Raw genomic sequence first — 25,920 nt, 5'->3', positions numbered from 1 at the left:
TCATATTGATTGACAATCCAAATGTTCAAGAGTATATCATCTCTTAGGAATTACTAGAAAAGAGAAAAGGAAAGGAAGTTAACCTATCAGAAACAGTACCTTTTGAATAGTTGATCCATTTTCTAAATAAATTTTATCATTATAAAGTAAAAGAAGAACTCTTCATTGCCTTATACAAAGTACAACAGAACCTTATAATAACTTACATACAATTTCTAACCACCTACTTGCTCAAATATTATATGGTAACTTGCTTATAGGCAAAAAAGAAAAAAGAAAAAACAAAAAAGAATTACAAAAGCGATAATGGACCAGAAAACAACATTTCATTCATCGAGCAGGACTTTTCAATTTGTCCAAGGCCAGAACAGCCATTATAATTAATGGCTTATGGCCAGAACCAATGATACAGGAAAAATAACTCATCTTCCACGTGGATTTACCAATTGAGAGAACACTGCACTTGTAGCAGCGTCTTCTGCGTCATCATCCGTGACAGAGTTGCCTCCATCAACCATACTTACACTGTTATCAAAATTCTCAAGACGTGTCAACTGAATTCCAGTAATGTGGTTCGTGCTGTTGTCTTCCGGTTCCATCAGTGCTGACGAGGTTTCTTGGAGCTGCAAAGCATATTCAAGATTCCATAAAACATCTCCCATGGATGGCCTATCCACTCCATACTCGGCCAAGCACTTCTCCGCGGTCTCCCCGAACTTCTTAAGCGAAGCAGGATTGACCTTCCCGACAAGCTGTTGATCCATGATTTGATCAAGCATTCCCTTCTTCTGCCAGTTCATCGCCCACTCGGCTATATTAACCTGTTCTCTAGGAAGGACAGGGTTCAACGCCGGTCTTGTGCATAGCACTTCCATTAAAACTACTCCGAATGAATAAACATCTGATTTCTCTGTGAGTTGCTGCCTTCTAAAGTATTCTGGATCAAGATAACCAAAACTACCTTTAACCGCTGTGCTAACATGAGTCTGATCGAGTGCAGGACCGGTTTTGGAGAGGCCAAAGTCAGCAACTTTAGCAACAAAGTTATCATCTAAAAGAATGTTTGTCGTCTTTACATCTCGGTGAATTATACTTTGAGATGCACCGGTGTGGAGATAATGAAGACCTCTTGCTGCTCCGATGCAAATATCAAGCCGTTGTTTCCACGATAAAGGCGGTAGATCTGTTCCATACAAATGACTCCTGAGGGGACCATTAGCCATGTATTCATAGACAAGAATCATTTCTGACCTTTCATCGCAGTAACCAATTAGAGACACAAGATGACGATGGCGAAGCTTTGATAACATCTCGATTTCAGTTCGGAATTCAGCAAGACCTTGTTCGGATCTTGGATTTCCCCTTTTAACAGCTACATTGGTACCATCATCGAGGATTCCCTTATAAACCCTACCGAAACCACCAACACCAAGAAGAAGCTTCTCATCAAATTTATTTGTTGCGTCTAGGATTTCTTGGAAAGTGAAGAACCGTCCAAGATTCGTCGAAGAAATGAAGCTTGCAGTTCCTCCACTCTTCTGTGAAGTTGTCGACATTTTTGTAATTGTTTGAGAATTTCCATATAAGGGCAATGGCAGCCATGAATGACCACCCTCTTGAGGAGAAGACTTCGATTTTCTCCTCGCCAACAAGCAAACACACAAACCAATAAAAGCAAAGGCAACAACAGCACCAGCAGCAGAGCCAATGATGATTCCTATCTTGTTCTTTTTTGATTTTGAACTGGGAAGCAAACTCTTGACCGACGAAAGTCCATCCAAGCTCTTCAATGCATTGCTGATTTTCAATATCTCCAATCCATTCATAGTTGCATTTGTAATGTCTGCCATCGTATCAGGACCGACGCTTACCGTCAAAAAGTTGTCCGATGTAGCATTGGAAACAAAGTCCTTATAGTAAGGCAAAGCCAAATCATTTGTCAAAGATGAGAGGTCAAGGCTTCCAATCGCTATATCAGTATTTACAAACACATTGAAAACTAACGTGTTCATCGCCTTGCTAATAATATCGCAAAAGTGCAGCCGAACAAAATAGGAGAAATTTGGATCTACAGGAAAAACCCAAGTTATGTTGAAATTTGAATTGGCTACATTTGCATCCCCCATTGCTTCCGCAGTGGCATAGACCCAATTAGGTGCTGTCTCAGTGGTAACTCCTGGTCGATACCTAATGCTTGAAGGGCTGACCGACACATTAGTGACCGAACTGTTCACATGAAGGTACTTCTGATCATTCTCCCAAGTCCTTCCCAACGTGTCATTTTCGGCAGTAAGCAAGGCTCCTCCTATGTTCAAACGGTAAACGGTTTCGAAAGCAAGTTCGGAAAGACCATTAAAAGGGGCTAATGGACTAAGTGCCAATGCTTGATCGACAAACAAATCGTCCGGCATTGACACAACTTCAATTGCATTCACAAAAGCAATCGAACCATTCGAAGGAATGAAGGTTACAGTCAAGGTATCAGAGGTTACATTGATAGCATACTCCCTAAACATATAAGAACCACTATAGTTTCTAAAAGTGAAGTTGCTTAATAGAACAAAATCATCACTAACAACTGTTACAGAAGCTGAAGTCAAATTATGTAAACTGTTTGGAAGAGGATAAAAATATAACCTAATCCAATGCCTACCTTGTTGAACATCAAATCTATAAGAACTTCTCTCAGTGAAAATCCTAGCTGATTGGTAAATCGGAGATGGAACAACACTTGAATTTGAACTGCCAACAACAACTGAATTTCCAGTTTTCAACACTAATGTAGAATGCTGTGAATCAGGGACAAATACACGATCTTGAAAGTTTACACTTTTGGATGAACCACAAGCAATTAGATAATTATCATGAGGTGTGTATAAGGCAAATGACACATTCACCAAAAATGCAATAATAACAGTAACAACAACCAAAACAAGCTTCAACATCATCACCGTTGTAGTTAGTTTAGCTTCTCTCAAATCTTCTTCAACAACACCAACCCATAAAAGGTTTGTAACCAACTACAATACCCTTTTAGCTTCAAATCCCAAAAGTCACAAAATTGAAGAAAAAACAACAACCTGAGACAAAGAAAAACCAAAAAAAACAACAACCACGGATCTATCAAATTTAATGCAAAAAAACCAAACAAAAACACAATGATAGTTCTAACATTAAAAGTCAAAAACATAAACATAAATTTACTCAAAAAGGGTGTTAATTAATTAAATCAATGTACACTTACCAAAACTGAATGCTGCTACAAAAAATTTTGAGTTGAAGAAAAAGAGTGTGACCCAGATGAAAATTACGTGAAACCCATTACTGAAAATGGATCAAGTTGAAGTTTTTAGTGTGGTTGCAATGCAATGCAAACACCCTTTTCCAGGCTGTTGATTAGCCTGTCAAAGAGGACCCCACACAATGCAAATATGAAGCTTCAAATTCTTACAACTTGCAACTATTTTTCACATAAAAAAAGCAGCTGTTTTCTGATTGAAGATTTTGTGGAATCTTATAAATATAAATTAAATAAAACTATATGAAAGTTTGAGAAATGAGGGTTATAAAAAGGGTTTGTATTTTTCTTGTAGGAAAGAAAAAGAAAAAGAAAAAACAAAAGAACATGGCTTGGAAAGGAATATAGTTTAGTTGCTGCGCTGGGTTCAACGATATGTGGGACCCACTTAACGCGGCTTGGTTAGATACAGGAGAGGCAGAGATAGATATATACAGAGTTGAATGAGCTGAGTTGATAAATAAAAAGTGTTTAACTTTAACAGTTACTTTAGCTTTTCACCATGTTCAGGCAGTAATAAATGAAAATTGTTGTTCACACATTTGAGAAGGCTGGGACACACATGTAAAATACGCTTTTGCCCCCTCGGCAGTTAACTACCGAGGATTTCAAAATCCGGCTGCAATTAACTGCCGAGGTTTTCCTCGGTAGTTAACTGCCGAGGTTTTCTGAACATAACCAGAACGAACAGAAACAGTTTCCAGTTTCATTCTTTTGTTTCAAACACATCTAAATTCTCTCCAAAGCACATTTTCACGAATTGCAAGTCAATCATCACCACATTATCACAAGCAAGTACCCTTAATCATTGCAATGTTAATGTTAGTTTGTTTAGGTTTATTTTTTAAAAAAATTAGAGTAGTTTGCATGTGGTTAGGGTTGATTTTAAAATTGACAATTTGATGATTGCATGTGTAGTTTTTGAATTGATAAATGAATGTAGTTGTTGCCTATGTTGTTTAAATGATAATGTGGCTTTGAATGGTGACAAATGAACACAATTTGAATATGTTTTATACTTTGCACACAAAGTGTTTGATAAAATGCCTCAATGACAATTTTATTGATTATTTAGTTAGTTTATGTTATGAGAATTATATTGAATGATGTTTAGGTTATGATGGAAATGTTGCACACAAATTATATTGAAATGATGATTATATTGAATGGTTTTAGGTTTAGTTATGTTTATGTTTATGGAAATGTGAATGTTTATGTTGAAATGATGATAATAATGATTAGGGTAGTGTTAACTTGTGCCCTCAGGGCACATGTTAAGAATCTAAAAATGGAATTAAATAATCAATTTTGTCTTGAAAAGATAAGATTTCAAATTTTAAGAATATTGAATGCACAATTTCCAATAAAATATTTCTATCTTTGGCTTCTTAACTTGTGCCTTGAGGGCACAAGATAACATTTCCCTAATGATTATATTGAAATGATGGTTATATTGAATGGTTTTAGGTTTAGTTAGGTTTATATGAATGATATTAGGTTATGGAAATGAATAATGTGTTTGATTATGTTTATGTTTAGTTTAGGTTTAATGTAAATGTTTATGTTTAGTCTAGGTTTAATGTGTTTGATTAGGTTATGGAAATGATGTAAATTTTTTAATTGTTTGTGTAGATATGGCCGATCAGGACCCCATTGATCCATCTAAGATGATTGGTGGTAGGCGTGCTCAGACACAAAGCTACCGGAAGGAGAAGGAGAGGAGAAACGCACATATCCCAAAGAGGGGAAGAGGTCGGAGGGGGGGATGGTTCAGGGACTTCTCAGCCTTCTGAGGCTTCTTAGGCACAGCCTGAAGAGTCGCAGGTGGTTGACCCGACCCAGGAGGTGGAGTACCTGAATTATCAGGATCACCATGATGTGACTGATGGTGGGTACGACGAGCAGTATATGCCAGAGCAGCCGCATATGCCAGGGGAGCCAGACGAGGATGACATTGCAGCAGCGGCTGCCCCGGAGGTGTTACCTACGGACGCTCCCTTTCCTGGAGGACCGCAAAACCTATCTCTGCTTCACTCTTATGCCAATCATGTGGCATTGCCGCTTTGGTATAATTCAGAGAACGTAAGTATTGTTTTTTTAAATGTTCTTTCTTTATGTTTAATTATGTGTGTGTTTGTTTAATTATTATATCAACTTTTATATGTGTTTTTTTTAATTCCTTTCTTTACGTTTAATTATTTTCTTTATTTTTTCTTTCTTGATTTAAATTGTTTTATTTATATGTTTTCTTTATATGTGATTTTCTTTATATGTTTTCTTTATATGTGATTTTCTTTATATGTTTTCTTTATTTTTATTTTAGCATTTGTTAAGTTTTATATTTATTAGTTAAATGTTTACATTGTTTAAACTATGTTTATTTTTCTATTTTTTCAGTGCCGCAAGAAGCGTTATGTAAAACCAATTAATCATGGCCCTAAGATTTTGAGTCTCGGACGTCCAAACGCCAATCAGAGATGGTTTTGGGATCCGCTTAGGGAGAGTGGCTTACATGACTTGGTCTACTTGGGCTACGCCACTGTGCCTCACGCTTGTTTTATCTTGGTTTTCGGGTGTCAAACATTGATTACGTTTGAACCTTTTAAACCGGTGATATCTTATTTTTTCTTGGGAAGGGAAAAAGTAAGCAAAACCCTTGAGAATCGAGGTCCGGGAGTTGTTTTCGCTACGGGAAGGTGTTAGGCACCCATAACGACTATAGTAACCTATAGGAACCGTCTTTAATTTCTACGCGCGCGCTTTATTTTTAAATGCTATTTGAAAATGTTATTTACACCTAAAAGTTACTAAATGAAGAATTGGAGGGAGAAGAATGTTTTTGGATTTTTATTTTAGTTGAATTGAAGGAATTTTGTTCCTTGCCTACGTACCCGTTTAAGGGATCAAATCCACCGTAGTTCTCTTCCAAAAATGTTTTTGTTTTTGTTGGTTGATTTTAAGTTTGAAAATTGGAATTTGAAGAATAGAAAGAGGCCTCAAGGGCATAAGATTGGGAAATTGTGAGGTTGAATTAGTCATTTGCAAAATGTGGTCCAAGTTTGATTATTTTCATTGAAATTTGATTAAGAAAATGAAAAAGAAAATACAATGGGATTTTGGGTCCCAAGGTTTATTTTGAAAATGATTTGAATGAAGTTTGTTCAAGTTTTTTTTTGGAAATTGATTTTTCTAAGTATAAGGCCTAAACATACATCTAAACATACAATCCTAAACATACATCTAAACATGCATATTCTAACTATATAGTGATGTGTGTGCATGTGTCGGTGCTTGTGTCGGTGTACATTATTAGAGTCCATTGTCCATATTACATCATGCCCTAGACACATTCTACGGCCTCTTTGCCAAGAAATTAAAAGCATGAAAGTAAAATATTACAAAATTTCCTAGATGTTACATTCTAAGTATTAATATGGGAATTAAAGTGCAAGAAATGAAAATATAATGGAAGAATGAAGTATGCTTGTGGAGATGCATGAAACATGAAATAAAATGGTTAGTGGCACAAGGAATAATAAGGATTGAAATAGATGCAAGTAAAATGGCATAGGAAAGTAATGAAACTTGACAAAAAAGTAACAAAATCTTAGCACACAAAAGTGGTAAAATATGCCTAAACTTGGTCATAAAATTCCCACAAACATAAGGCCTATAATTTTCATGCCATGACAATCTTTAAAAGAGTTTTATTTCAGCTATGACATGAAAATTATAAGACAATGTTAAACCAAGAATCGTGACACATTTTAAGCATATTTCACACTTTATTTCCACAAACAATTATTTACATGTCTTGTAAAACAAGAAACTAACAAATCAAACCTCAAAACAGTAAAGAATAGCACCAAATCAGAGGCATACACATTGTAAATTCTCATACCAAGGGTCAATATACCATAGCAAGATTTTGGGATCAAGAACATGCAAAATTTTCACAAGAAATTAACAAAAGGTAACATAAAATCACAAGAAAACTCCACATATATTTTTTCCAATTTTAACATGCAACAATTATCACAAAAATACCACAAAACTTTCAAGAAATATGTATGAAAATTTTTGGAGTTTTTTAGAGAATTTTTAGACACAAACACATGTAAAATTTCACAATTTTTAACAAAAAATGGTAAACTTTTAACAAGAAAATACTACATATTTTTTTTACCAAGATTTAACACATAAAAACACCAAAAAAAATGTCAAGAAAATAATCAAGAACACATAGAAAATTTTTAGGATTTTTTTAGAAAAGTTTTGGACAGACAGGGGTGTAAACAGCAGAATATAACACACACACGCAGGAAGGGGGGGTGCGCGTAGCAAAACGTCCCATAGGCAGGTTTGGGCTGAAAAGAAGAGCTGGATCAGCTTGGATCCATGGGTTATGGATCATGGATTGCTATAAAAGAGGATTTACTGGTTTTTTCCTCATTTTAAACCCTCCATTCTCTCTCTAAGATTTCAAAACTCCCTCTCCTCTCTCTAAGGTACCAGATCGGAGAAGATGAAGGTGGTGGTGCCGGAGCAGCTCCGGCGCGGTGGTCGGCCGGAGAGCCGCCGCGTCGGAGCTTTTTTTTTTTGTTCTTTTCGAAAAAAATTTACATCAAAAGGCTCCACTCCTTCTCCTTTATTCAAATCCGGTACTAGATTTTCGAAACAAACCACATATAAGCCTAGATCTAGAAAAAACCCTCACCAACAAAACTTATTGTAAACACTACTTCATCACCAAGTGTGAACACGATAGCAACATAGATCGAATAAAAGACGAGGGAACACGGTTTACCTCTTATGAGATCGGAGAAAGACGCTAGGGAATGTCGACGGGAAGCTTGAATCTACTTCTCCTCCTTTTCCGGCTTGAATCGCAATTCCGATTTGTCTTGCTTGAACAACCTTCTTGATTCGGTTTTGACACATTCACGTGCTTGAATCCGCGTTTTTTCTGCTTGATATATGTGTTATGGTGTGAATTCGAGTTTAAATTTGCACTGTGATGTTGTTATGAGCTTGGATCTGTTTCGTTGTGTAATTGATGATGATGATTTGGTTATGGAGGTTGGATGAATATTCAAGTGTTCTTGAATGTTCTTGAGTTTTTTGTGATTTTTGGTGGTTTTGATCTGTGAGAAGAAGAGAGAGAAAAGTGAAATCTGTTTTTTGATGAGTTGTAACAGAATGAATAGTGATTGGTGACTTGGCCTGTGATGACTGGAATTTATAGCTGACACTTGTGACTGCTGGACCAATAAGCCACTGCCATGTGGCGTAACTAACTCTTTTACAAATGAAAAACTGACACGTGGCACTGGACTAAATGACTTGGACAATAATGGACTAAAATGCAATTTTTAGGAATTTTAGGACTTAAAAATGAATTAAAATTAGTAACCGGAAAATAACGTAAAGTGAAACAATTAAAATTGACAAAACGGACTAAAACGAACCAATGGCCTAAATGAGGTACTTTAAAGTAACCTCTCTCTGCCGAAATTTCGTGTGAAATGACCAAAATGCCCCTGGGGCTAAAACGACTAAAAAATGACTCAGATGCAATTTTAAAATGGATTTTTAACAGGGGATTGAAACAAAAGTTTATACAAGCGAATTAAAAGACTCAGAGACAATTTTTAGAATTTAAACAGGGTTTTAACACATGAAAAGACTAAAATGCCCCTAGGGGCAAAACTGACTCAAAATGACTTCAAATGCAATTCTAAAATGGATTCTGACATAGAATTGAAACAGAGACTCATTCAAATCAAATGAAAAGACTCAAACAAATTTTTAAAGATTGAAAGAAATTTTAACATGAGAAATGACTAAAATGCCCCTAGGGGCTAAATTGACTAAAAAATGGCCTAACTGATATTTTTTGAAATGAATTTTGACATGAGATTGAAACAAGGAAAGACCCAAACAATTTTCCGAGATTAAAATGAGTTGAATGCAGGAAATGACTAAAATACCCTTTTACATGAATATTGCAAATAATATTGAAATAAAATGCAGAGAAGGATGCAATTGATCAGAGACATATCAAATGACTTGAAATGCAAGAAAAGAAGAATTGAGTTGGTATTTTTAGGTCCAAAATTAGGGTATAACAACGCTTTGCTGATGACTCTATGCGAGAGGTGGCATCCCGAGACCAGCACTTTTCACATGCCCATGGGGGAGATGACTGTGACTTTGGATGATGTCGCATGTCTTATGCATGTCCCGATTGAAGGGCGGATGTTGGGCCACCGAAAGAAGATGTTGAGACATGAGGGAGAGGCACTACTGATGAATCGCTTGGGTGCGTCGAAGAAGGAGGCAGAGAAAATCTGCAATACAGAGTATGGTGGATACATTAGTTATCCAAAGCTGAGGGAATTTTATACGACGCACCTTGGTAGAGCCAACATTTTGGCGGATACACAGGATCCAGAGGAGCTGGAGGAGTTGGGGAGGGTTATGACTTATTGTGTGAAGTGTTACCTTCTCTACTTGGTTGGATGCTTGTTGTTTGGGGATAGAAGCAACAAACGCATCCAGTTGATCTATTTGACGACTATGGCGGACGACTACGCGGGGATGCGTACTTATTCGTGGGGAGGGATGGCACTTGCATACCTGTACGATGAGTTAGCTCAGGCCTGTTTGCCCGGAGACAGGCAACTTGGGGGAAGCGTGACACTGCTCACTGTAAGTAAAAATTAAATTTAAATTTAATTTTTTTTTTGTTAACTTTAATTTTTTTTGTTAACTATTATTATTTTGTTATATTTTTTTGTTAACTTTAAATTTTATTTTTTTAGTTAACTTTAATTTATTTATAAATTTGATTTGTATGGTTTGTGCAGGCATGATTTTTGGCGCATTTTCCTAAGTTTTATACTGTTGATCCAAACCTGGACTACATTGAAAATTTACCGGTTGCGGCGAGGTGGACTCTTCAGAAGGGTCATGGAGAGGGGACCACGTATCGGATGGCACTTGATCGTATTACGTTTGATGACGTATGTTGGAGGCCGTACGAAGGGCACAGGGAGTTCCAGGCTTTCGAGGAGGTATTCTGGCTGGATTATGTGCGGCGATCGTAGGTTGTACCGTCACCTGCCCGAGAGGGTTTTGAGGCAGTACAGATACGTCCAGACCGTCCCTAGACCTCCGACGGATGTTGCAGAGCTGTCACCGGCTGAGATTGTGCAGGCCTTCGTCGACTTCCGCCCTCGCACACTTAAGGCGGCCGATTGGGGTGAGCATGCAGGAGAGCAACCATGGCGTATGGCAGATGGCTATGTACGATGGTACACGGTTGTGTCTCACCCTCAGATTTTGCAACTTCTTCCGGGAGATGTTCCGAGGCCTCCAAACGAGGAGCAGATCGTTGCAGAGCAGTGGGAGCGGTACGAGGCGAGAAGCTCCTCTGACACCTATGACATGGTTAGCGGCGCTGTTGCCCATGGTGATGAGTTTTTGGGTCAGGAGGTGACGAGCATGACCCCTCAGCAGTTGTATGCGGCCTTGCATGATGTTAGGCAGCAGATCGCGCCGATCATTACCAGGAGGAGAGCCCAGAGACCGAGGAGGAGGCAGCAGCAGCATCAGCAGGACCAGGACCAGCAGTAGGATTAGGACTGCTAGTATTTTATGTTTAGGATATATTTTTAGGACTTGGTGTTTATTTTCATGACATTTGGCCGTTTTGTTAGTACTTTCATGACATTTGTTGTTACTTTGTTTCGATGACATTTTTTTAATGACAATTGTTCGTTTCCGTATTATATTTTCAATTTCAATTATGTTGCTAATTTTCTTTGATTAGGTTTTATGGTTTGACATTCAAACAATGTGTTTACAATGTGTAAAAACACATGTAACAGGTTCTGCCTCAACAGGTTCTGCCACTTTAAGGCTTCAGGATGCCTCGGTAGTTAACTGCCGAGGAAATAATGAAACCGACGGTAGTTAATTGCCGAGGTTTTCCTCGGTACTTAACTGCCGAGGTTTTGTTTTTTTTTTTTGAGGGAAGGTTTTGTTTTATTTTGTTTAGAATAGAATTGTGTTAGAAAATGTTAGGAATTGTTTAGAAATTATTTTATGTTATTTGAAATATTGCGATAGAGTGAATTCCAATAAATATTGCGATAGCGTGAATTCGAATAAATATTGCGATAGTGTGAATTTCAATAAATATTGCGATAGCATGAATTCGAATAAATATTGCGATAGAGGTTTCGTTACATTACATAAACGACATTAATTCTTAGACAATTTTATTTACATATAATTACATTACGTAAAAGACATGTACGTCAACTATCATTACATTACATTCGAAAATGTACCTTCCAACTACAACAATTATCTTACCTCTGAATGGGGTCAATTCAAACTAGCTAAACAGCAGGACTCCAACATTCGTCCAGAAGTATTATTGTTCCATTCCAAATGTTAAATTCTAGTTGGTCTTGGTTTTAAATGATAGTATCTAAGAGCCAACGGAATGAGGTCCAGACCTTCACACTTCGATACCATCATTTAAACGAAGCCAACCAGAAATTAACATTTAGAATGGAACAAAAACACTCCCGGACGAATGCCGGTGTCCTGCCATTTAACTAGTTTGAATGACCCCATCCAAAGGAAGACAATTGTTGTAGTTGGAATGTGCATTCCAACTACAACAATTGTCTTACCTCTGAAATGGGGTAAATTCAAACTTGCCAAACAACAAGACTCAAGCATTTCACTCGACATTCATGCTTTCCTTTGAAAAGAATAAATTTTTGTCAGGCTTGATTTAGATGATGGTATTCAAGTGCCACCGAAATGAGGTCCATTCCTTGACACCTAATACCTTCATCTAAACCAGCCTAACAAGAATTTAATCTTTCAAAGGAAAAACATGAATGCCGAGCGAAATGCTTGAGTCATCGCTGTTTGGCAAATTTGAATTACCCCATTTCAGAGGTAAGACAATTGTTGTAGTTGGAAAGCACCTTACCCTAACTAACGACGATCTTCTGGCGGAATCAAGCTGTTGATGATATCTTCAGTTGATCTCAGCAACGTCACCCGCATATCGATCCACTGGAACTTGGTGTGCTCCCAAAACATACTCGTCACGTTTTCGTCGTTCTTTAACTCCACCCAAGTGAATGATACGCTCCCCTCGTCGAGTTTTGGACGTTTATACCGAACATTTTGCACCCTCCTTGTGTCTCTTGGGTTGACTCCTTGGTTGAATTCATTCAGTTGATCCTTGAGATCTCTTAACGTTACATCAAGGCACCGAACTTTCAACCTCTGAGGTTCTCCGCCGTTGAATGTTGCATGAACGTCTATCCATCCGGCCATTGTTTCAAATCTACACACATAGAAATTTAAAATAATCAATGAAAAACTCATTCAAACATTTCATCAAACACTTAATGTGCAAATTATACATAGACTCTAAAAATCATAAAAATAACCCTAAAATGTAATTGTCTAATAAAAAAAAATTAACGTAAAATATAGCAAAATTATTCAAATTATATTTACTCTTAAAATAAATCATATAGTCTTACTAAAATAAAATATAAAATATAAAACACCAAATTAAAAAATAACCCTAAAATTTTTAAATTATAACATAATCATCATGCAAACATTTTAACAAAATTAATCAACTAACTTCTAATCTAAAAATGATTTATAACATGTAAATCTAATTAAAAACTAAAATAAAAAAATTAATTTGAAACACCAAATTAAAATATAACCAATAAATTTTAAACTAAAACATAAACATCATACAAACATTTTAACTAAATTAATCAACTAACATTTACTCTAAAAATGAATTATACTATGTAAATCTACTCAAAAACTAAAATAAAATAAATCTACTCAAAAACTAAAAAAATAAAAACATTTATAACAACTAAAATTTAAGTTATTAGCATTATAATTACTTACTTGTGATTTTGTTGAATAAATTTGGTTGGATTTGGTTGGGTTTTTTAGAGAGATTTGAGGAAAAAATTGGAATATGAGATGAATAATGGAGATGAGTGAGCTTCTGCCAGACTTGTAGCAGAAGATCCTCGGCAGTTAACTACCGAGGAATTCCTCGGCAATTAACTGCAGCCGGATTTTGAAATCCTCGGTAGTTAACTGCCGAGGGAGAAAAAACGTATTTTACATGTGTGTCACAGCCTTCTCAAATGTGTGAACAACAATTTTCGTAATAAATTGCTACATTTTTGTTGGTAATTTTTTCACCTAAATTATCTGTCTCATACTCTCGTTCATTATGTAACCAAAAAAAAATACTCATTCATTATCCCACGTAAATTATGTAGTGACATGCATCGATCCTTGTAAGAAATGAAGAATGAAGAATTCAACATATTTTATAATTTAATCTTAGTAAAATAATCATTGTAAGAATTTAAGTATAGTCACTCTCACTCACTATGGGAAAATCGTTTTATTCAAAACCCTTTGAAATTTGACATCTTGTGGAATTAATAAGACTAACTGTTGTGAATTTAAAAATTAAATCATACAAATAAAATTTGATGTGTGGAGCACGATGTTAGAACAACAATAATAGAAGAATAAAAAAATAAAAATAAATTGCACGACAATGAGACACGGTCTTTGTTCACATAGTTCGATCAATGATGTCTATCTCTGCTGTGACATTAAAGTTATTATAGTTATGTATAATTCTTTAATGAATCATACTTACAGTGTTATAACAAGCATATATAATACTACAGTCGAGGTTACAACAATATTCATGAATTGTACTATCGCCTTCGCATCCACATTCATCCCTCAACAACAATTTAGCCAAACGCAAGGGCATGGGCGGAGGGAGCATCACTAGCTAGCTCAGCTCTGTCACTTACCCTTCTTTTATTTCTATATTTGAGTCATAGTCAACACAAGATTCAACAAAAACCAAAATCAAATCCACAAACACAACAAAGATACATTAAGATAAAAAAAGAGTAGATAAACAAACATATATCAAGATTTGATTATCCATTTCGGGCCAACAATGATCCACGTCTGAGAGAGAGATCTCTTCGACCCATTATCAATTACTTTCTTACACTGAGATAAAAAAAAGCTTATAAAAAGTTAACTTCAACAATTTCTCCAAGAACAACCTAATTTCTTCAATCCTTTTTTTTTTTGAAAGAAAAATTCTATCTCAGCTAACTTAGCAAATCTTCTGTTTAGATCGATTTAAAAAGTGATCAATTAATACGTCAAAATATCTTAAGTTGGCTACACAACCGACTTAAATGGTCCATTATAACCGGTTTAAAATCCTTTTTCTGCACCAATGATCATTGCCGGCCTAATAAGGAAATAAAAAAGTCTCATGGCCTCATACTTTTTCAAGTTTTGTCTAACCTATACAAATAAAATGATCTTATATCATGCATAAGTTTTTTTTTTCATCATTGAAACAATAAATCATATTATATCTCACTTAATTTAATGGTGAAATCTATTTATCTAATTATAAAAACTAGTTTATACATTATATAAGACTTTTCTTATTTGTGTACCATAGATTGGCCACTTTGCCATAAAAAAGTTGCCTAGATTATAGACTTTCACTTAGAAATATGATTCGTTTTCGTTTTTTTGGTAGGTTTTGTTCTTCCTTTCAAAAATATGGTTCCAAAATAGGGAAGAATCTATGTAAATATAATTGGGGTTAGCTACTTCCACTATAACTTATTTATTTTGTTCTAAGTCGTTGAAAATATTTAGTGTGCTCCCATTCAAAATTAAGTAGTGTTCAATCCCATAAAAATTATTAGATAATTTTATTTGTAAAAAATTAAATAGGCATTAGTACGAGAGATAAATTGTTGAATTATAACTGGATCACTTTTTTTTAATAGATATAATTGGATCCCTTATACATAAAAAGATTTTTTTGTTAATATTGAAAGTAAAAGGAAATAATTTTAAAACATAAAGACACGACAAATATAATTCGTCAATATACAGGTGTCTTCAATTTTTTGGATTTAGTGACATATTTTTATAGTCTCCAATTTTTTACTTAGTGATAATTTTATTAATGTTTACTTTTAAAAAAAATTAAAAGGGAAAATTATTAACAATGAAACTAATGATAATTTTACGACAGTCGAGATTTAAATTTGTCTCTTGAAATTATAAATTCAAGCTTATATACCACTGCTCTGACATTTGGACAATTATATCAATATTTATGACATATACATTGATATTTTTTTTATAAACATATATAGTATGTGATAATATCTACATTAATCAAAATCTATGGATTTTTTCCATGATACAAAATATGCAAATAAGAAGTGTTATTAAAATGAAATCTTGTGTGGAGTGTAGAACCCTTCACCTTCAAGTTGCATTCAAAATTTTAATTTTGCTATTGTAAAAGCTATCCAGTATTAACTTATAGGAAATGCTAACCGGTGCCCCGCCCCCGGGCACTAGTTAAGCATACTAAAAAGAAAATTATATAATAATTAATACATTGAAATTGAGTAATTAATTTATAAAAAGCCAAAATCAGCTTTCTTTTATGGTAAAATTTTTTTTGTATGCTTAACAGTGCCCTGGGGGCACCGGTTAGATGACCTTTAACTTGTTTTAAAAATTACGTGAAGTTATTAACCGAGGTAAGAGGTTGGGTTTAAAAGAATGAAATAGATCCTCATAGTATGATGAAGTAAGTTCAAATCCCGGCTACAAGAGATGTTTGCGGGTAAAAAAACAAATATGGATTTTTTGCAGTCACTAAAAGGCCACATTAATGCATTTATGATGTTAGTAATCATTGGATCGAGATCACACGATATATATTTCAAACATTTTTATTTTTATTTTCAAAAACTAAAATAATATCTTAAAATGTACTCTGTCTCATTTGGATCCAACGATAATTGGTGTCGTGAATGCATAAATGTGTCCTTTTAGTGACCGCATGGGATCCATATTAAAAATAATAATAATACCATATGCATTAACTAATTAAGTAACTGGGTTCTTTAAAAAAAACTGGGTTATTAATTATAGGAAAATGATGAAATTGTGAGTTTCAATCATTTATTGGAGTTAAGAGGGGAGTTGCATGTATAAAGATGATTTAGACTTAACAGGCGAGTTGTATGAACTAAGGACTGAAGGTACTAGCTAGCTTTACATGACTCATCACACATGAGTATTTTCCAGCAACTATAGAATATAGTTTACGTGTATTAAATGCTACAGCATTTTTAAGTAACCTCAGCACATGGCCTCGCCCTTGCAGGCCAACAATATCTCTGTTTGGCATCTTCAACCTTTTATAATGTCTCATTCATATTTCTTATTTTTGGTACAATCAGTCTTCACATTTTTTTGTTGTCTCTTGGTAAGTTGGTAGCAAACTAACCTAATTGAGCTGGTCCGATGGTATTGACTTAAAATATTTGAGTGTGCTCCTCTCAAGGTCTCAAATTTGATTTTCTTCGATGTCAATTTCGATGGATTAGTTTGCTTTCTTTAAAATATCTACTAATCTCTATCTTTTTTTAAGAATGCAAATTAGCTCATCAAGAAGCCAAATAGTCACACAAAAGACAAAAAAACTTATTTATCCCTTTGCGTCTACTAAACTAGATAGGAAAATAAATGGCTGTTTTTTTTACCATTTTGCCCTTCTGAGGGCATTTTGGTAATGTAATTATTTGAGAAGTGGGCATTTTAGTAATCTCATTGTTACTAACATTTGGGTTATATATACAGAAAATTTTTCCCTTCTCTCTCTAAACTTCAGAATTTTTTTTCCCCTTCTCTCTCTAAAAACCCATCGTCCCATCTCTCTCTCACGTTTTCTTCCTTCTTCCTCCCATCTCTCTCTCGGCCCTCTCACTCTCAACCTTAAAATTCTACAATCCTCACTCAAATCCCATGAAAATCATCATGCAAACTCATTTTTGAAACCCTCATGATGGATTAATCATCAATCAAGACTCAATCCTCTTCTCCTCTTCCTGTTCTGTCCAAACTGAACCCTAACCCCATCCTTCAATCTTTCAATTCATTCATTCCAGATAATTAGGGTTTAATTAAATTCTCCTACCTTTTGATTTGTTTTACTGAAATTGATAATTTTAGGTTTGATGTTTTTGATTTTGGTTTTTATCTGCAGAAGTAAAGTGATAGGAGAAGCTGCTGGTGAGAAATCTCTATTCATGAAGGATGAGTTGTGATAGATAAATTGTTGAAGGTAGCATCTTTGCATGTTTTTATTTATGTATTTTTTTGTTTTGTTTTGGATTGTAGCTGAAATTTTAAAAAGGGTTTTTTTATAATGTTGTTTTCCGCTTTCAATTTAAAGATTGTAGCCAAAATCAATAGAGTGCATGCTAGGGTTTTAAGTTTTTGTGGCCATTTTGTTTAAGGGCATATGATAAAGCATCAATTAAATGCAATGGCAAAGAGGCTGTCACCAATTTTGATCCCAGCATATATGATAATGAACTTAATTCTGGCTAGCACTTTTAATTGGAAGTGTTTGTTTACATTTTAATTATTCAAATTCACTTATAGCTAATTAATAATTAATTGCATTATTAAATGACAGAATCATATCATCAGGTAATGCTGCAGATCACAATTTGGATTTGAGTTTGGGAAATTCAAGTTCTACAAGGACACACAATATGTGTTGTCTATGCAATTATGATAATGGATATGAAAATTTTCATTGTTTTTGGTTCTAGGGTTGATGCTTTTTATACTTTAGAGTTGATTGGTTTGGTGTTTGTTTAGGGTACAGCTGCAACAAAAGGGGTTGCTGAGAAAAGAAAAGGAAGAAGGGGTCCAGGGAGTGTAATTGGATACAGTGCTGCCGGTTGCGTTTGTGCTTTCCTCACAATTTTTGGAGTTGGAGGAGCGGCTTTTTCTCAGCTTTGGAGACTTGGGTTTGTTGCAAGTTTTTGTACCAAGTTGAGTGACACAGTCTCAAGTGAGATAGGCAAAGCATATGGAAAAACAACGTGAGTAGTTAACTCTTTCTTTTTTTGGATAGATATATGTTAGTTTCCAAGGATCAAACCCTGAACTTCATACTTAAAACTCCTTTGATGGATATCAAAAATTTTGTTCAATTTTGTAGCTTTGTTGTCCTGTTTGAAATTAAAGTGGAACAAGAAGGTTTGTGCTTTGTTACATTGTTTGTTAGCCTTTGCTTGGTTACTTCCATTGATGATTGTTTCATTGTGTTAAAAATTGGTTGACATTCATTTGGTTGTGATTCCAAATTGGGATTCCCATGTGCAACGACATTAAGTTTTGAATTTTAGGCTTTGCATTGCTTTACTTTCAGACTTCAAGTTTGATTCCTGAAATTAAAGTATGCTAAACAATTGGTTTGTAACTTTTCTAGACCTTTGATAAACATGTTCAATGGCATGTTACATGGTTCATTAAACTGAATTAATCTTGATGATGAACCATGATTTGGAATTTTTGAAACCACTCACAGTCATATTTTGTTCAAATGCACAATTTATTTGGATGAACTACGCTATATCATGATATCATATTTGAATTTTTAGTTAATTAGTGGACTAAAGTGCCCAATATAATGGATTAATATTTTACTGAATAAGGGTTTTGAAGTTTGTAGGATTGATGGTTCAGTGAGATTGGAACTATGATATAAAAGTGCAGGTCTGTACCAATGTTTCATTTTTTTTTTCATGTGAAAACCATTTGTTTATTTCTCTGTAAAATACATGCAATGTGAACTTTTCTTTACTCTTCAAAATTGTGTTTTTAAGATTTGATTTTTTTCTTCCTTTATGCATATTTAGAAGGATGGCAATTTTGACAGAACATTAAGTATAATGCTTCCATTTGAATCAGAAATTGTTGCCAACTTTGGGTAGCGCTGAAGAAGATACATGGTGATATCATGTATGGAACATTAAGAAAGGATATAAACTGGTACTACAGCAGCACAATAATCTTAAGGAGACAGAAACAGGTACAAATGTTTGAAATTTTGAATACTTCAGTAATCTTTTCCCAAAAAGTTTGTACTTTCTCTGAAGGACTAATAGATTTAGGTTTAATGAGTTATTTCAGTGGAATGAATTATATTGAATTGATTCATCACTATATGCAGCGTTAGTTTTTGTGTTGATGATAATTGCGACGAACTTCTGATATAGTGTCGAGCCGCACATTGTGTCATGGTGGAGAAGCACATTTGAAATGTTTGCGGCGGAAAAGCTAGATAGGTTCAAGAAACAAAAAGAGAAGTGTCAATCGACACTTGAGAATTGCGTCGAGCAAAGTTGGTAGCAGAAAACCTAATACTCCGATGGTGGCTGCAAATGCTTCATCAAATGGAAGAAATTCAAAAACTGGTGTTAAATTCTCAAATGATACTGAGAGGCTTCAGCAGATTAATAATATACGTAAAGCCCCCGTTGGTGCTCAGATGAAGCGTGTTATTGATCTATTGCTTGAGGTAATTTTGGCTTTCGCATTCAATTCGATTTCGTTGTTTGTTTTTTTAATTATTGTTAGTGACTGGCGGTTTTATTGTAGTGATTTTGATGCATGAGATGAGGGAAAAAAAGAATTTTATTAGACTGTATACACTCATTTTACATATTCTATGAGAAGCCTAGCTTAAAAGAATTTTGAGGTTAATTTAGCCATTATAGCTTAAAAGTCACCAATTGCAAATTGAAACTAATATGTTTGGCTGAACATTGAGTTAGGCGGAATCACTGTGGACCTGTGATTTTGTGGAAGCTTCAACGTGCTGAATTTGCTTTTACGCATTGTGATTTCGTGAAACTCACCGCCCAGCCAAACATATCGAGAACTTCATTTAAGAAGCAAAAATATTTTTTTATTGTTTGCAAATTAGCCATGTTACTTAAGATAGCTTACCAATGAAAGTCCACAATTAGGAATTGATTCGTCAAAACCATATTGATTTGGTGTTTTGGTTTGCTGATAGACACGGCAAGCTTTTACACCAGAGCAAATAAATTATGCTATGTTGATATGAGGCTAACAAAGATGTTTTTGAGAGTCTGAGGAAAAAACCAAAAGTAGCATTCGACGGGCAACGGTTCTCTTACAAGGTAATCTTTGCGTGTTCATATATCTTAACAGTTTTATATTTGAATACTCCTTTAGCAAATAACTTCTTCATCTGTTGTTTGTTTTTTGTCTAGCATGTTCTCATTTTCTTCTACATTATTTTAATGGCAAGATGGTTCTACCTATGTGGTTTTGTTACCACTTTTGGAAGGAGATTTCAGGGCTGTTCTTCAGGGGAATGATCAAAATGAAATTGAGATTTGTGTCGAAAGTGGTATGTACTCTTCAAACAACACAACAAACAATCATAAATTTGTTAGTATTTTTTGTCTGTGTAAATCGTGTATTCTCTGCTCACAATGGTAGAAACAAATCCCCGGAGTTGGGTAGGACCACAATGCCGAGACTAATGTATGTTATGTATGATTGTAGGATGTCCTGATGTGGAGGAATTTGATGGGACTCATTTGGTGTTTATTGGGGCTGGATCAGATCCTTATGAAGTTATAACAAATGCTGTCAAGTGAGTTTCACAATACATGCTTTACCTTTTCAAAATACTCTTCTGAAGTGATATGAACTAAAACATGTTCCATTAGTGCAGTATTAGGACTTAACTAACTTATTGCTTAATTAGACAATTCCTAATTTGCAGTGATAAACTTTTTGTGCTTCTTATAAATGTGTTATTAACTAGAACCTTCAATTTTTTTTCTTTGTTCAGGACTATTGAGTCGGGTTGAATAACGTAATTTTATATCATTGTATTTACATCTTTTTGTTTGCTTTGTTTGGATTGATAGGAATGATGCATTGTGGAACACCGACGGGTAAGGAGAATGCAGTTGCAGCATTGCCCGAGTTATGCCGGAGTGGAGGTTCAGCTGCAATTGAAAGGGTGGTTAAGGCACCAGCTATTGCCGGATTACTTCAAACCTTACTATTTACCGGGACAAAGCGATCTAGATGTAAAGCCGCTTCACTTGCTAGAGTGTTTCAGAGATGTGAAAATGCATCTCTACATTATGGTGGATTAGGTGTAGGCTATGCATTGGCTAGCAATTCAGCTCAAACTAGGGATTCAAGCTTTGCTGCAGGGGATGTTTCAGTACCAATGTCCATCTCTGTACCTGTAATATAGTGGTATAATACTTTTTCTGTATTTGTAATTGTTACGTTCACAATTTTTATTGGAAGTCTTTACAGATTCTTTCATTGAAACTTTATAAAGTCATAAAAAAAATGTCACCAATACCATATGTATTCTCTTCCAAGAGATATACATGAATGTTGTTGACAAGTTAGGGTCATCACTTGTGTAACATTGAGTTATATCAAAGACAGAAAAGAGAATGCTCTACAAAAGAGTTTTAGACCATTTCTTGTGTCATCTTAAAGATTTTAAGCCTAATAAAATGTATAATACCCAAATTATTTACGTAATTTTTTTAGGGGAAATTATTTTCGTGATTGTTTTTAGTTCAATGCAATAATTGATGTATGCCAAAGAAACGTAATTTACAAAGAGTTCCAATATATTTAAACGTTAATTACAATATATTTCTTTTCTTAGGTGTACAATATATTTCTTATAAAAATGCCATATAAAATTTATCATTAAAAAGTTATAAAAGTTATAAGTGTTATAGCCTTTGATGTATGCTTAATCTTTTTTTATTTATTTTAAAAGTAGACTAAATCATTCTCATCGGTATAGTTAAAACTTGGCATTTTATAATTGATTTTGCCCTGTAAGTAAATAAAAAAATAGAGAAATAGTACGATGTGAGGAATGAAAGGAAGACAAGGGAATGACGTGGACGTTGAATATAGAATGAAATGCAAGCTGGATCTGGGACCATTATGCAAATTGATTTACGCTAAGATATGGGATGCTAAGGAAGAAAAAAAAATGGTAGGGCTGAGTTCGTTGTTTTTTGTCTGTGAAAAAAACATTTATATTTTTATTAAGTGAAACACATATAACTTTATGTGAGATTTATTTTTAAATTTTAACGTTCATATTAATCTTTTATTTTGATGGTATAATACTTTGTAATATAGTGGTATAATACATTATGGTATAATCTTTTGATATGTCCATATTAATCTTTTGAAAAATCACCTTAACTATAATCCTAAATTATCTTCGTTTGGGGATGTTGTTTCTTTGGTTCATTTTGTAGGATGTGAATATTGGTGTTAACCCCTTTTTGGTAACTTTATGACAGTAGCGCTCGCTTTTATAATTTTAGCTAATATGTAATTGTAATTTGCATATCATTGGTTCCTTCATTGGTTTCAATTAGTTTAATCTTAATTATTATGTTTTTTTTTGTTCTCACGAACAAAATATATGCCCTTTTCATGAATCAAGAGTTGGTAAGACTTTGATAAATATTTATAATGTTTGTGCAATATTCCTTAATTTGCTATTTTTCTTTTGGAACAATTTTTTTTACAAGATACGTTATTCAATCCGTGCGAAGCACGGGTTTGGGTGTTTCTTTATTGGTTCCAATTAGTAATTTCATCTTAATTATTATGTTGTTTTTCTGGTCTCATGAACAAAATATATGCTCTTTTCATGAATCAAAACTTGGTTAGGCTTTGATAAATATTTCTAATATTTGTGCAATATTCCTTAATTTGCTCATTTTTTCTTTCGAATAATTTTTTTAAAAGATACGTTATTCAACCCCGTGCGAAGCACGGGTTTGTAACTAGTTTATATTAAAAAAATTCCAAAAATCTGGGGTGGTCATTGGTGATTGTCTTCATATTATTTCCTTTTTTTTCCGACTTTGGTGTAAGTTGTGTTAGGCGTAAAAGAAAAATAATATGTTTGATCCATAGCGGACCTTAATTAACGGTTTGAGAGACAACTGAGCGGATGAGGATGGTGACTACACCATGGAGGAGGCAATGTATTTGCAAACACTGAGACATTCAAGTCAGTGATTCATCAAGAGTATGAGGTTATAGGGTTTAGAGGATGTGCACATTGACCTAAGTCACAAGTTAGCACTTATAAGAAGACAACTAGGGTTTCTAGATAGAAACCCTAATTGGACAGTTGTTTTCAAAGACAACTATTGACAAATCATTATGTGATCACCATCGCGCGATCTTCATTGTGTCTTCGGACTCAGGGGCGATTGCTTTCCTATGGAAGGGGTAGCTATGGCTACCCCATAGTAAAAAAAATTATTGAATGAGGTGGTATATTTTTATATTAAGCTACCCCAGATAATATATATTTGGCTACCCCAAGTTTGATTTTAGGTGAAATTATTCTGACTTTACTTGCTTTTCAATCGAACTTCAGATTATTTGATCTTGTCTTTTAGAAACTGGAGGGTGAACATAAAAAAAAACGAAAAATTGATTGATTGACAATGAAAACATGACAATAAAAACAATCTATCACTTCTTCACAAAAAAAAATCTATCACTATTGATCCAAACATATTTAACGGCACTTTATTATTGTAAAAATAAACCCTTTATTCATAAGTAATTAGTAAATTATTGCTAATTAGTAAATTATATCTATTACATTTTATATCCGTAATAGTTATTGTGAATTTTTATTGTTTATTAGTTAAATTTACTATTCGCTTTTGTAGCCACCTCATAAAAATAATGCTATCTTCGCCGCCTTTCGGACTCATAACTTGGGTGTACTCTAGGGCTAGTATATAGCATAACCTGAACTAGATCATTATCATGATACACTTATGTTTTCTTGTTTGATAAAGTTTGGTCCAGTCTATAATAATGATTGATTCTCTAACAAAGGAAACATTGTCAATATTTTATATATGTTTACTTATCTCCCGGTTAAAATTTAGAATTTTGATTTAACACGCTGTGAGAGTGTATCTCTTCCCACCGCACCAATTCCATTGATTTTATTCATTCATTTTAGGGTTAATTAAGTAAATGGTCCCTATAAATATTCAGAATTTTGTTTTTAGTCTCTACAAAATAAAATCACACTTTTTAGTCCCTATAAAATTTTCCATTAACAATTTTAGTCCCTATAAAATTTTCCATCAGCATTTTTAGTCTCTATAAAATTTTTCCATCAGTATTTTTAGTCCCTAAAATGCTTGAGGTAAATGTCACAGGGACTAAAAAATGTGATTTTATTTTGTAGGGACTAAAAACAAAACTGTGAATATTTATAGGGATTAAAAACTTAATTAACCCTTCATTTTAATGTTTCCAAATTCTTAAAATAAAACACACAAGTTGGGCAATCCATATTATTTTTAAGGCTTAATTACTCTTTTGGTCCCTTAATTTATTTTTTGGTTTCGTTTTGGTCTCTTAACTATTAAAAGTTTCGTTTCGGTCCCTTAACTTATTTTTGGGTTTTCTTTAGGTCCCTTAACTATTAAAAGTTTCGTTTTGCTCCCTTAAATTATTTTTTGGTTTCGTTTTGGTCCCTTAACTCTAATACATTCATCCTAACCTAAAGGACCAAAGTGGTTGACGGAGGAAGAGTTAAGGGACCAAAACGAAACCAAAAATTAAGTCAAGGGACCAAAACGAAACTTTTAATAGTTAAGGGACCAAAATGAAACCAAAAAGTAAGTTAAGGGACCAAAATGAAACTTTTAATAGTTAAAGAACCAAAACGAAACAAAAAAATAAGTTAAGGGACCAAAAAAGTAATTAAGCCTATTTTTTAAAATCTATCGTGCAAACCCGAACGAACTTTGACATTGAAGTATTGTCCGTGAATGAAGGTGCTGATTTTCCCCCTCACTTTATGGTTCAACATTCTTAATTTCTTTATTAATACTTTAGTTTAAAATTGATTTAACAACCTTCAATGAAATCTCTCTAGGTGTTGTGTTGTGTGATGTCCTCAACTCCCAAGTCAACTATTAGTGCTGTCGTTCTCGTTCCTCATATCACGGAAGCTGTCTGTCACCCTCATCATTTTTCTCTTTGTTGCTGCTTGTTGAATTTTGATTTTACTATAAATCCAAGTTCAATACGAGAAAATACACATAAAGTGACCTTGATGACATTCTAATTCAATGATTACAACTAAGCGATGACATTTCACCCAAAATAAATAAAAAAAAAGGTACTACAAGATAATATTCATAGAAGTACCTTTCAAAAAATAATCATAGGTGCTCTTACTAAATAAAGTGACATGTGGTGATGTTTTTTGTTTGTTTTTTTTCCCTTTTAATAACAAATGTTAATATATATTAATTGTTACGTTAGTTTTTGGACTTAAACCCTGAATCTTCAACTTTTTAATCATTAGTTCAAATTAGTTGAAGCAAAATCTTATCATCCAAATCAGAAATACATAAATTGCTCTTTAGGCCTCTCGATTTTTCAAGAATGCCCCTATATATAACTATCAAAAGTTAGAGTAAAGATCACCTGCATTGCATAAAATAAATGGACATTGTTATTACTATATTTTGTGTATAAATATTCAATTAATATATTCAATTCTT

General features: G+C 34.1%; 2 protein-coding genes across 6 annotated transcripts; one reads left to right on the top strand and one right to left on the bottom strand.

Moving 5' to 3' along the window:
• Positions 1 to 118: 118 nt before the first annotated feature.
• THE1 (protein kinase family protein) lies at positions 119 to 3,323 on the bottom strand. Its single transcript, XM_085745871.1, has 2 exons — positions 3,245 to 3,323; positions 119 to 3,080 (listed from the first exon to the last, which is right to left on the bottom strand). The coding sequence occupies exon 2, from the start codon at positions 2,946 to 2,948 to the stop codon at positions 423 to 425; it is 2,526 nt and encodes an 841-aa protein (XP_085601997.1). The 5' UTR covers positions 2,949 to 3,080; positions 3,245 to 3,323; the 3' UTR covers positions 119 to 422.
• A 13,803-nt stretch (positions 3,324 to 17,126) lies between these two features.
• On the top strand, positions 17,127 to 21,806 carry LOC146949846 (U-box domain-containing protein 17-like). Of its 5 annotated transcripts, XM_085745868.1 has the most exons (10): positions 17,176 to 17,421; positions 17,511 to 17,588; positions 18,134 to 18,360; positions 18,993 to 19,036; positions 19,232 to 19,352; positions 19,494 to 19,841; positions 20,343 to 20,469; positions 20,601 to 20,702; positions 20,861 to 20,951; positions 21,232 to 21,806. In XM_085745868.1, the coding sequence occupies exons 9-10, from the start codon at positions 20,942 to 20,944 to the stop codon at positions 21,567 to 21,569; spliced, it is 348 nt and encodes a 115-aa protein (XP_085601994.1). In that variant the 5' UTR covers positions 17,176 to 17,421; positions 17,511 to 17,588; positions 18,134 to 18,360; positions 18,993 to 19,036; positions 19,232 to 19,352; positions 19,494 to 19,841; positions 20,343 to 20,469; positions 20,601 to 20,702; positions 20,861 to 20,941; the 3' UTR covers positions 21,570 to 21,806. The 5 variants fall into 5 exon arrangements, with proteins under 5 accessions (XP_085601992.1, XP_085601991.1, XP_085601994.1 ...); XM_085745866.1 differs by lacking the exon at positions 18,993 to 19,036 and having other exon boundaries at positions 17,127 to 17,421; positions 20,563 to 20,702; XM_085745865.1 differs by lacking the exon at positions 18,993 to 19,036 and having other exon boundaries at positions 17,127 to 17,588; positions 20,563 to 20,702.
• Positions 21,807 to 25,920: the final 4,114 nt, after the last annotated feature.

The sequence above is a fragment of the Medicago sativa genome, chromosome 2, assembly GCF_051527215.1.
Source record: "Medicago sativa cultivar Bolivia chromosome 2, Bolivia_mono, whole genome shotgun sequence".
In the NCBI taxonomy this organism is placed as follows: Eukaryota; Viridiplantae; Streptophyta; class Magnoliopsida; order Fabales; family Fabaceae; genus Medicago; species Medicago sativa.
Note: the sequence above shows the minus strand (reverse complement) of the source record. Positions and strands in the feature narration are given on the sequence as shown.

What these genes read in the sequence shown, in the direction of transcription:
- THE1 (XM_085745871.1), bottom strand. Translation starts at nt 2,948, where the DNA reads ATGATGTTGAAGCTTGTTTTGGTTGTTGTTACTGTTATTATTGCATTT.